Raw genomic sequence first — 13,051 nt, forward strand, 5'->3', positions numbered from 1 at the left:
TAAGAGTCATTCAAGGCATGAACACAATGTATTTGTACTGGATCTTTATTTTGGACATGTTTAAATAGTATAAGAACAACAAGAGAGAAAAAACAGACAAACAAACAAAACAATAATAATTATAAATAACTTACATGTTCAGAAACGAGCAGCATGAGCTCATTTAATCCAACCTCCTGTTCATGCCGTCTCCATCACAAGTTCTTCATTATAATTTCTTACATGTATTTTTTTATAACCTCGGTAACACGTATAACGATATATATGTTTACAGATATATCTACTTATATAAACCACACACCTGATCAGAGCCCTACCTCCACCACATTTGTTCCAAATCATCCCAAATAATACAGGAATTGACAAATACAGCAACCAGGTGATTCTCCATAAAAAGCTTTTGACTGAAACTGTGCGCGGTGTGCAGCGTGTCCTTAAAAACAACGAGGACAAAAGAAGAAGAACAGTATTTGACAGTTGTGTTAAGGCTGCTTCCTCATGCACAGGGCTTCATCGCAGAAGAAGAAGCCATGCCTAAGTGAGGGAAACAGGAGGAATAGGCTCAGATATGCCAAATACACAATAACTGGGTGGAAGGAGGTGAGGGAGCATCCACACAGCAGCCAGTGGTGCTGGAGATCCAGTTAAGTCAGATTTGGATCCAACTGGGATGATCTTCATATTCCAGTATGACAGTGATCCCAAACACATAATCAAATCAGTCATAGATAGACCCTTGTGAGTTGTAATTAAGCTATTGTAAGCCATCCTTCCTATTAGCAAAGGAAGACCAAAGGTTATCAGGGTTCTCTCAGCACTGTTCCTCAGGGACAAACGCTTTACAGCTCTGCAGGACGCTGCATAACAACACTGTTGGTGTGCTTGTGTCTTCAGATCGTCCAGGCCTAACTAGTGTGGAGCGAATCGAGCGTTGCCAAGAGGAGTTCCTGTTGGCCTTTGAACATTATATCAACTACCGCAAACACAAAGTGGCACATTTCTGGCCCAAGCTGCTAATGAAGGTGACAGACCTGCGGATGATCGGCACCTGCCACGCCAGCCGATTCCTCCACATGAAAGTGGAGTGTCCCACCGAGCTGTTCCCTCCTCTGTTTCTGGAGGTCTTCGAGGACTGACCAGTGGATTTCTGTGTGTGTGTGCGTGCGTGTGTGTGCGCCTGGGCACCCTGGTGGTCTCAGGGGTGGAACCAGCAGAAAGCCCGTCACAACGAACCTTCTAACAGCACTACTGAGTGTCACTTCATTCCACCTTAGAGTAGCTCTCTGGTCTATTTTTGGATGAAACCATTCCTGACAGTGCGGGTACATGTGAATAGCTTTTTGACTTTTCTGGTTTGTTCTGTTATTGTTGTCATGGATATAACATCTCACCTCAGATTTGACTCTAGGTTTTTTGTTTTCATTATTGCATCATGGTAATCTTATCAACACTTGTTTGTTCGTTAGAAGCCAAGCACATGTTGTATATTCCTTCCTTTATGTTGAAATACTCGGCTGCTCGCCTCATCCACGACACGAGACGCCGTCAGCAAACCCGCTCCACTTTACCGCATTAATATATCAACCTTCGTCCATCTGGTGAGTGTCCAGTCTGTCCGGTGCCTCGCCATCCTACTGTGACCGTTAAAAACGCGTACTCTAACGGACGGCAGCTCGCAGGTGTCTGCAAGTCTCTCGGCAGCCGCACATTACGAGGTTAAGTTGCAACGCTGCATTCCAGAGCTGTCGGAAAAACAAACGTCAGCTCGAGACACGCTCCGAGCGAGAAACCTGAGCAGGATTTTGCAATATTAAAGGGGACCTGTGTGTCTTTTCTCAGTTGATGTTGCAATGCTGATTGTTCCTATTAAACATGACCAAAGTTTCAAATCATTTACTAAATATATGTAAAAACAATCCCAGCACTTGGACTGCTATTAAATCGAGGTTTCCAAAGGTTTTTCTCGCACCTTCTGTGACACTCGTTTGCTGCAGGCGGTAGAGCTCGTCCTGAGCCAGGCTTCCCGAAGCCGTCCTATTGGAAGAAAGTGGCTCGTTAGGTAAGGCGAACCTTAACGAGGCAGCGCTAAACAGGATGCTTTTAGTCAAAGGATAAACCGATAGTCTGCATGACGCACAAATCTAAGGACACTAGTCTGTTGGAGTGTCTCTACTAGAGTAATGAGTCCCCTCAAACTTCACACGGTGGCAGTGCACACTGCAAACACAACTTCTCTCTGGCCCTTCACACACACACACACACACACACGCTGGGCTTTCAGCTAACAGTAAGTCTACTTACTCAACCCTTAAAATGATATGTGGCATTTTGCAGGATATTGCATAAATACTGTTGCACTACAGCAGCATATATGGGCCAGCGAAATAGTCAAAGGTCAGCTCTCTGTTTATGAGCAGGAAGCATCTTTGTGTCTGGCTGAAAGCAAAGAGTGTTTATGAAATCAGAGTGTGGACACTAAAGAACTGAGAGAGTGTCTCTCGCTTGTTGTTAATTGCCTTTGGACTTATTGTCAGACAGCATGATATGACCGGTGCTTTGATACTTTATAGACTAATGATTAATTAGCACAACCTCAAAGCATTTCATATGCAACTCTGACAGATTAACTGAAAATGCAGAGGTTCTGTGCGTTCAAACCTGGACAGTGCAAAAAATCTTGCTCGAGTTTCTGTTTGTCTTTATTTCGACAAGAAACAAAACAACGAAACAACAAAACCAAAACTGCGATGTAGACGTGAGCGACAGTGAATGGAATGCAGAAGCAGCATTAAAATGAGCCGCTCGTCGTGCCGGAGACTCGTCACACGGTGGCACTGAGGCCAGGATCGTCTGTGTGTCACAGTACTGCATGTTGTGCCAAAACCAGGTGAACAATGCCCTCACTGCATCCTCCCTCCACTTCCTTAGTTGAGTATAAATTGGCTCCCTGTCGGTCCACACACAGGCTGTCCTATTTGCTGTGTTTCAGTCTGCGGTTGGAACTTCAACTATAAGACCAGCATTAGATTTCAGTGTTTCATCTCAGCCATGTTGCCTCAAAGTCAGATAATTAGTCAGCATTTTTTCTGTTTGTTTAGTGTCTCCGTGAGTGGACGTGGGCTTTCTATTAAAACAGTGAAGTCATGGTGCTATGGTGAGTTGGGGCTATGGCTGATTGAAGCGTATTGTTATTTACATGTCTGAATAAGAGCAGGATGGCATGCATATAGTACAGTAACACACATGCACATATACAGAATGTACAGTACATCTGTGCAGCTGTTGTGCAGCAACTGATCAGCCACAACAATAAGACTGGCACAGATGCTGGGTCCCACTCGGGTACTGGCAGTGGTTTTTGGAGTGGGCCTCTGTCTGCCTCGGTTGGAGGGTTGGTAAATGGGAGAGTTTACCAGCAGAGAAGACCAGTGTTCACCTGTAACTGGTTTTAGTGATGTGGCTGATTGGTGTATCGCTCACACAGATAACACATGGGTCCGACTCCACGACTGTGACCGACCTGTGGCATTCGGAGGCCAAGTAAACTGTATGCTTCGCCATCACCAAGGTACACTGACGAGGCTGGTGAGATTGTGAAAAGTAGAGCTCTTTGTTCTTTAGCCTCTGGTTTTGTTTTTTTTCTTGAAAAAGCCTCGGTATGGTATTGCCGTTTGCAATCTGACAGACCTCGGCTCTTTATATTTCGCTTTTTCGAGCTTCACACTACTCCTCAAAGCAGCTTGTATTTTATTTTGTTTCTTCTCATTTCTGTGAAGTGATGCCTTTTTATCAAAGCAATAGAATTGCTGCAGTGTTTGAATGACCCGGACCTCACACATATACACCTCGCAAACTGTACAGATTCAGATAAATGCACAGACAATCAGAGGGAGAGGCACCCGAGCTCAGGCTGGTCCCCGTCGACATGAAGGGCCGGGCCGGGCCCCGCTGAGACGGAGCCATTCAGAAACGTAACGGTTGGCCACGTTTACATGCACCCCTGCATCTGCAGCCAACGAAAGACTTTGTTATGTGAAGAAGCCTTCGACGAAAGCTGTCAGAACGCGCATCCAACATCAACGAGCTAGACTCATTAACGTAACATCACCTGTGTTTCTAATGAAATAAATGTCTTCATGTCTCAGTAGCAGGGGCTGGCTGCACAAACACATCAGAAGTTGGCTGACTATCTAATGTTCAACCCAACAGTCCCAGGATCTCAGCTCAGGACTTCAATGTCCCTTTGGTGTGCTTCTGTTGGTTAGAACATGTAGATTGAACAAAGTCATGTAAAAAGCATCATTTTTATGCGGTAAACATGGTTTGTTGTTGCACGTTCCCGGTTCTTAGGCTCTCTTTCACGTCTTTTTTTAACTAAAGACTTTTAGTCTAGTCTCAGGAATTTGGCAGTGTAACTTTTCAGACCTTCAGCTAAAGTAGCAGCAACTATTGTTTGCAGCCCGAAAAACAAAAAGCTGTGTTTGCTCTTGATTTGGCCTGCCAGTCCTCCACCAGGATAGTTGTTGGGCTGTAATTAGCCGCTACCTCATGAGCGGGGAATTTTGGCCTGGGAATCAAAACTGGAACTTTGTTACTGCTGTCAAATGTAATAACAGTTCCCGAGTTTGTGCAGATGATTCTGTTTTCCTGTGCAGGTAAAGAGACACTAAGAAAGCTGCACAGATTTTAACCACTGAAAGTCCAAAATTAGGTGATTAACAGCTTTATGTGTAATGTGTTTTTGTAGCGTGCAGTAGATTGAACAAAGGTTTCTTTAACAGGCTGATGATATTTCTGTGAAACCACACCCCCTCTCTGAAGCTGCCCGACAGCGCAGTCATTCTCTTTGTGGCTTCATGTTCAGGATGCTCATCATAAGCATAAAATGAGCCACTGTGTGATCAGGACAGTGACAGCCGTCAGTTTCTTTCACATCAGCCCGTGTTCCTCCTTACTTTCTAGTTTGTTGCATTTTTCAATTTGCTGACTTCAGCTACAACGAGGGGATTACTGAGACCACCTCCCTCATGCTAAACATACAGTTTGAATATTGCCCGATGGTTTATAGGTCAGTGTGGAGTAGCTTAACACAAAGAAGAAGAAGAGATGAAAGTCAGAGCGTTGCAGGCTTCCTCGTTGGAGGCAAAACATAAAGGCAAGGGTGGCTCAAAACTTTTGCACAGTACTGTATCTAAAGCCTAGCCCTGTGATTGGATGGATGGAGCCAGCCTGTCTGTGCAGCCAGCCCCGTTGTCAGAGAATGAACTTGAAGGTAGAGACGTCTCACAGTTATCATAAAAGTCACATAGATACTGTAAAACTAATGCAGGTCACAGTTAAAGAACTGCTGAAAAACACAATAATCAATAATCATGAAGAAGAACCAGTGTGAAACAGTGACCTGGATAAAAACAATGAGGAGGGCATTATTTGGTTTCTGTAAAAAAAAATATAAATAACCTGTCAGTAATACTTTCACTCATTAATGTAATAAAGTCGAGCAGTTCATAACAATAAACCTGTCAGTTTTATGGTTGAGGCAAATGATGGCCTTGATGTAGTAATATATCATCAAACCTGTAAAGTTATTTCAGTCTGTGGGCGCTCTAATATGAATCCTGAAAGTTTAGCTTAAAAAGCTGGAGAGCAGCCGGGCTCTTTGACAGCTCCTACCCACGTTCCTCTGGGTTCTCCCGATGACTTTGTTGGCATGTTGATCAGTTATCTGAGCGTTTTACTGAAAAAAGCACTGAAGAGGAGTGAAACCAAAACAAGGAGTTAAAACTTGCAAAGATCTGCAACAGTCAAATAGTTCACAGCAGGATGATGAATGCAGCTTTAATCCAAAATAATCGACATGTTTTTTTACACTTTGATACATAGTTTCACTTTTCTTTTTTTCCTTTTTTGCGGGACGGCTATAAATTGGGTATCTTGTATCCTGGCTGTGTTCACTGAGCACATACGCAGAGCTGTGGTGCACGTAAACGTCGTCATTGCTCACCGCTGGTTAGGAACATGTTCATTTTACCTGAGGAGGTGAATGTTGGCCGTGATATCTCCCGTGAGTTGTTGCTCGTAAGGTTTCTCAGTTACAACCAATAGCAAGAGTTGCGCCATAGAGAAGCTATTTTACAGTACAAAGGAAAAGGATGTATATTTTCAGACTGCAGATTTTTTTTACGGATGTTAGCATAATATGAACATATTGTTTTTGCATAGTGTTAAAAAGATACAGTGTTGCTCTCAAATGTATTTCCACATCTGATGGAGACGTATTTAAAAAAACAAATGATAAAAACAGTTAAATTAGCTGGATTCATGTCCAAAAGAAACCACACATGAGCACGTTTAGGGACAGCGTGGTCAGAAGGAGGCGGTCATCCACAGTCGGCACAGATTTCTCTTCTCTCCTTGTGTGTTTGAGTGTCTTCTTGTTTAAGTCATCTGTTTAATGCAAACCGGGAATTCGACCAGGAGGTGCAGAGAGATGTGAAAGTGAATCTGTGGCAGAAAAAAAGGAAGAATAAAGAATATTGTGTTCCTCAAACGGCTGTTGGACATTTTCAGCTTGGAGGACTGATGATTTTGATTTTGCCTGATGGGGGATGATTGCAGAATTTGTGATTTGGGTCTTAAGAATAAAGATGGTTTTGAGAGAATTTGATTTGGTGTCTTCACTTATTCAGACTTTGTAGGTGCTCTGTATGGCTGTTTGAATGGTTCACTGTGCACCCATTTTATGAAACACAGGTTAATGTGCAGTGCTGTGCAAAAGACTTGAGCCCACCTCGTTCTTTGTATTTTGCTTTAATTTTGCTCCGTGAATCGCTACCTTATCGTGGTGGAGGGGTTTGTGTGTCCCAGGGATCCCAGGGGCTATGTTGTCTGGGGGCTTTTGCCCCCTGGTAGGGTCTCCCATGGCAAATTGGTCCTGTGAGCGATTCAGAAGACCCTTATGAAGAGAACATCAAGGGAACAGTTTACTCTGCCCGGGATAGGGTTACCGGGGCCCCGCCCTGGAGCCAGGCCCGGGGAGGGTGCCCGAGGGCGAGCGTCTGGTGGCCGGGCACAGCCTGAAGAGGAGACATGGGCCCATTCTCCCATAGGGGTCAGGCGCATTGTGTGCCGGGTGGCGGCCAGGAGCGGAGGCCCTGGCGGACTGATCCCCGGCTACCAAGACTGGCAATAGGGACATGGAATGTCACCTCTCTGGTGGGCAAGGAGCCTGAGTTAGAGCGTGAGGTTGAGAGGTACCGGCTAGATATAGTCAGGCTCACCTCTACGCATGGCTTGGGCTCTGGAACCAGTCTCCTGGAGCGGGGCTGGACTCTGTCTCAGTCTGGAGTTGCCCCTGGTGAGAGGCGGCGGGCTGGGGTGGGTATTCTAATATCCCCTCGGCTTGCTGCCGGTACGTTGGGGTTTTTCCCGGTGGATAAGAGGGTTTTTTCCCTGCGCCTTAGGGTCGGGGAACGGGTCCTGACTGTCATCTGCGCTTATGCGCCGAGTGGCAGTTCAGAGTACCCAGCCTTCTTAGAGTCCCTGTGGGGGGTGCTGGAAGGTGCTCCACCTGGAGACTCTGTTGTCCTGCTGGGAGACTTCAATGCTCACGTGGGTAACGACAGCGAGACCTGGAGGGGCGTGATTGGGAGGAACGGCCTCCCTGATCTGAACCCAAGCGGTGTTTTGTTATTGGACTTCTGTGGAAATCACAGTTTGACCATAGCGAACACCTTGTTCGAACATAAGAGTGTCCAGAAGTGTACGTGGCACCAGGACGCTCTAGGCCGCAGGTCGATGATCGATTTTGTAATCGTATCACCAGACCTGTCACCATATGTTCTGGACACTCGGGTAAAGAGAGGGGCTGAGCTGTCAACTGATCACCACCTGGTGGTGAGTTGGATCAGGTGGCGGGGGGAGGACGCTGGACAGACCCGGTGCACCTAAACGCGTAGTGAGGGTGTGCTGGGAACATCTAGCAGAGGCCCCAGTCCGCGAGATCTTCAACGCACACCTCCGGCAGAGCTTCAACAGCATTTCGAGGGAGACTGGGGACATTGAGATTCTGAATGGACCATGTTCAGCGTCTCCATTGCCGAAGCTGCTGCATTGAGCTGCGGCCGTAAGGTGGTTGGTGCCTGCCGTGGTGGTAATCCCCGAACCAAATGGTGGACACCAGAAGTGAAGTGAGCCACCAGGCTGAAGAAGGAGTCCTATCGGGCTTGGTTAGCCTGTGGGACTCCGGAGGCAGCCAACAGGTATCGACAGACTAAGCGCAATGCGGCTCGGGCAGTGGCTGAAGCAAAAACTCGGGTGTGGGAGGAGTTCGGTGAGGCCATGGAAAAAGACTTTTGGACTGCCTTGAAGAGATTCTGGCAAACTGTCAGGCGTCTCAGGAGGGGAAAGCGGTGCTCTACCTGCACTGTGTATAGTGCTGGCGGAGCGCTGCTGACATCGACTGCGAAAATTGTCAGGTGGTGGAAGGAATACTTCGAGGACCTCCTTAATCCCACTGACACGTCTTCCGAGGAGGAAGCAGAGTCTGGGGATGAGGGGAATGACCCGCCAATTTCCGGGGGCGACGTCACTGAGGCAGTTAAACAACTCCTTGGTGGCAGAGCCCCTGGTGTTGATGAGGTCTGCCCCGAGTTCCTGAAGGCTCTGGACGTTGTAGGGCTGTCCTGGTTGACACGCCTCTGCAATGTTGCGTGGAGATCAGGGGCAGTACCTGTGGACTGGCAGACCGGGATGGTGGTCCCCATCTTTAAGAAGGGAGACTGGAGGGTGTGTTCCAACTACAGGGGGATCACACTCCTCAGCCTCCCTGGGAAAGTCTATGCCAGGGTGCTGGAGAGGAGAGTTCGTCCGCTAGTCGAACCTCAGATACAGGAGGAACAATGCGGTTTTCGTCCTGGACGCGGAACACTGGACCAGCTCTTTATCCTCTCCAGGATACTTGAGGGTGCATGGGAGTTTGCCCAACCAGTCTACATGTGTTTTGTGGACTTGGAGAAGGCATTCGACCGTGTCCCTCGGGGTGTCCTGTGGGAGGTGTTGCGGGAGTATGGGGTGTCTGGCCCATTGCTACGGGCCATTCGATCCCTATACAACCGTTGCAAGAGCTTGGTTCGCATTGCCAGCAATAAATCGGACTCGTTCCCGGTGGGTGATGGGCTCCGCCAGGGCTGCCCTTTGTCACTGATTCTGTTCATAATTTTTATGGACAGGATTTCTAGGTGCAGCCAAGTGGCGGAGGGCTTTCGCTTTGGTGGCCTCAGAATCTCATCTCTGCTTTTCGCGGATGATGTGGTTCTGTTGGCTTCATCGGGTGGGGGCCTCCAGCTCACACTGGAACGGTTCGCAGCCGAGTGTGAAGCAGCGGGAATGAGGATCAGCACTTCCAAATCTGAGGCCATGGTTCTCAGCCGGAAAAGGGTGGAGTGCCCACTCCGAGTCGGGGATGAGTTCCTGCCCCAAGTGGAGGAGTTCAAGTATCAAGTCTTGTTAGCGAGTGATGGGAGAAGGGAGCCGGAGATCGACAGACGGATTGGGGCTGCGGCTGCAGTGATGCGGACGCTGCACCGGTCCGTCGTGGTGAAGAGGGAGCTGAGTGTAAAAGCGAAGCTCTCAATTTACCGGTCGATCTACGTCCCTACCCTCACCTATGGCCACGAGCTGTGGGTAGTGACCAAAAGAACGAGATCGCGGATACAAGCTGCAGAAATGAGCTTCCTCCGAAGGGTGGCTGGCCTCTCCCTTAGAGATAGGGTGAGAAGTTCGGCCATCCGGGAGGGGCTCAGAGTAGAGCCGCTGCTGCTCCACATCGAAAGGAGCCAGCTGAGGTGGTTCGGGCATCTGACAAGGATGCCCCCTGGGCGCCTCCTGGGTGAGGTGTTCCAGGCATGTCCCACCGGGAGGAGGCCCCGGGGCAGACCCAGGACACGCTGGAGAGATTATATCTCTCGGCTGGCCTGGGAACGCCTTGGTATTCCCCCGGATAAGCTGGAGGAGGTGGCTGGGGAGAGGGAGGTCTGAGCTTCTCTGCTTAGGCTGCTGCCCCCGTGACCCGGCCTCGGATAAAGCGGATGAAGATGGATGGATGGATGGATGGATGTAAAAAGTGGTCTTAAGTAATATTTCCCTGAGCTTTCTGATGATCTTTCAAAGTTTTTTTTGGCTCCTAATTTTCATTCCAGTTCTTGTGCCTGATGATTTAAAGACGTTTTCTTTGTTGTTGTTAGTTAAACCATTAAACACTGACCTATCAATCATTAAAGCATAAAACAGGAATTTAATGTAAGAGAGGAACCAGTGTTGTCTACACACGAGGGACAACGTTAAAATGATATCGTTTATTCCCATTTCTTTAGGTGAATCTCCATAAAAATTAATTAATTAAAGTGAAGTCCATGAGAATTGGGGTGATCACGGTCCTGCTGCTGTTGAACTATAAGGTATGGTCTCGTTTGGAGGGGGGCCATCAAGAGGTCATTCTTAGCGAAGGGAAACGGGGAGAATAGGTTGAGGTTTGCCTTACACTATAACTAATCAGATAAGAGAGATAAGATAGAACTTTATTAATCCCTCGGGTGGGTTCCTCTGGGAAATTCGACTTCCAAAAAGCACAGCAACGACCGAAGTTACAGTTACAGAATATTATATATATATATATATATACATACACACACACACACACACACACACACACACACACACACACATATATAAATACAGAGACAAATATAAATAAAATATACGAAGGGGATAAATAGAATAAATAGGAATAAAAATAAAAATACAAGTGAATTGCACATTTCAAGTATTGAGTCTATTGCACTGTTGACTATTTACAAAAAAGTATTGCACAAAAGGTATTGCACAGTGAGGTGAAGAGGCACTACAGCTTAGTTGTTCCCCCCTCCTTTGTCCTCCTGTTTCCCCTCCCTCTCCCCTCCAGAGAGGAGTTAAACAGTCTGATGGCGTGTGGGACAAAGGAGTTTTTAAGTCTGTTAGTTCTTGTCTTGGGGAGAAGCAACCTGTCACTGAACAGACTCTTCTGGTTGTTAATGGCCGTGTGCAGAGGATGCCCAGCATTGTTCATAATGTCCATCAGTTTCTTTAATGTCCTTTTCTCTGCCACTGTCACCAGAGTGTCCAGCTTCATGCCGACCACAGAGCTAGCCCTCCTGATCAGTTTCTCCAGCCTGGATGAGTCCTTCTTTGCTGTGCTGCTCCCCCAGCACACCACAGCATAGAAAAGTACTCCAGCAACCACCGACTGGTAAAACATCCTCAGGAGCTTCCTGCAGATGTTAAAAGACCTCAGCCTCCTGAGGAAGTACAGTCGGCTTTGGGCTTTTTTATACAGGTGCTCTGTGTTGCATGAGTCCAGTTTATTGTCCACCCACAGCCCGAGGTACTTGTACTTGTTGACCACCTCCACCTCCTCCCCCTCTATCTGAACCGGCAGTGGACCTTCTCTGGACCTCCCGAAGTCCACAACCAGTTCCTTAGTCTTTGAGGTGTTGAGTTGCAGGTGGTTTGTGTGACTCCATGCGACAAAGTTCCTCACCAGACTTCTCAAATCAAATCAAATCAAATCAAATCACTTTTTATTGTCACATCACATGTGCAGGCACACTGGCACAGCACATGCGAGTGAAATTCTTGTGTGCGAGCCCCACAAGCAACAGAGATGTGCAAACACAACAACACAAACGAGCAAAATACAAGAATGGCCAACCTGAAACTAATAAATATATGTACAATATATAATAGTGTATGCATTTCTGGATGTGTATACTAAATATTTTCCTACGTGTGTGTGTGTGTGTGTGTGTGTGTGTGTATACACATTTTTACAAATTAAATAGTAAAAAAATAAAATAAAATAATAATAATAATAATAATAAAATATATAAAATATACAGAGTTGAATATGTGCAAAACAAGTGGCATTTATATACAGTGTGGAGTGCATAATGTTGAAGTTCGTTACTTCTGTACTCCTCTTCCTGATCATCCCAGATACACCCCATGATGGCCGTGTCATCTGCAAACTTCTGAATCAGTCAAATTTGAAATGTTTGTTTTGAATTGTCATCGATATGTGTGAGCGAGGACAAGGGAAGGTGAAGGTCTACAGTCGTGTATAAAATATGGTGGAGCCTCTTTCATAGTTTGACCCAGTTATAAACAGAAAAGCCAGATTTTGATCCAGCATGTGAAACCATCTGGAAATCACCTTATTGGCAATGATGATGATTCCAATGCAATAAAAGAATAGCTGGAAACACAAAGACAGTGGAGCACTCTGAGGGAGCCAGCGTCCCTGAAGAAGTGTGGATCACAGAGAGAGAGCAAAATGTAGCCAACCTACAAAGAAGCACTTTGGAGTGATACTCAAGAGATGCGGAGCGTTGTCCTGAAGGCTGCTTAAAGACAGCTGCCTGAGAGAGTTCAGGTTGTGCTGAAGAATAAAGGTGCTCATAGCAAATGCTGACTAACAACAGAGGTCGATCATCTTGTTAATAATTTTACCTCCTCACTACGTACGACTCTGGATACTGTAGCTCCTGTGAAAACTAAGGTCTCAGATCAGAAGTACCTGACTCCGTGGTATAATTCTCAAACACGTAGCCTAAAGCAGATGACTCGTAAGCTGGAGAGGAAATGGCGTGTCACAAATTTAGAGGATCATCATTTAGCCTGGAGAAATAGTTTGCTGCTTTATAAGAAAGCCCTCCGCAAAGCCAGAACATCTTACTATTCATCACTGATTGAAGAAAATAAGAACAACCCTAGGTTTCTCTTCAGCTCTGTAGCCAGGCTGACAAAAAGTCAGAGCTCTGTTGAGCCAACCATCCCTTTAACGTTAACTAGTAATGACTTCATGAACTTCTTCACAAATAAAATTTTTATCATTAGAGAAAAAATTACCAGTAACCATCCCACAGATGTAATATTATCTACAGCTACTCTTAGTACCATTGATGTTAAGTTAGACTCTTTTTCTCTAATTGATCTTTCTGAGTTAACTTCAATAATT

At 46.3% G+C, this 13,051-nt stretch overlaps 2 protein-coding genes across 5 annotated transcripts in view; one reads left to right on the plus strand and one right to left on the minus strand.

Moving 5' to 3' along the window:
• The window catches only part of thrb (thyroid hormone receptor beta), a 115,116-nt gene extending 108,454 nt beyond the window's left edge, over positions 1-6,662 (plus strand). For all 4 annotated transcript variants that reach the window (XM_085445239.1, XM_085445240.1, XM_085445241.1 and 1 more), the window contains one exon: positions 895-6,662. In XM_085445239.1, the coding sequence (XP_085301365.1) occupies positions 895-1,136 (242 nt within the window). In that variant the 3' untranslated portion in view covers positions 1,137-6,662. The remainder of the gene's footprint in view (positions 1-894) is intronic.
• Positions 1-13,051, minus strand: part of LOC146683801 (uncharacterized) — a 246,868-nt gene that overhangs the window by 57,304 nt on the left and 176,513 nt on the right. The gene's annotated exons all lie outside the window — the stretch shown is intronic.

Source organism: Copadichromis virginalis, linkage group LG22 (assembly GCF_057382275.1).
Source record: "Copadichromis virginalis isolate Kocher_CV1m ecotype Utaka linkage group LG22, C_Virginalis_male_GT1.1, whole genome shotgun sequence".
Lineage (NCBI taxonomy): Eukaryota > Metazoa > Chordata > Actinopteri > Cichliformes > Cichlidae > Copadichromis > Copadichromis virginalis.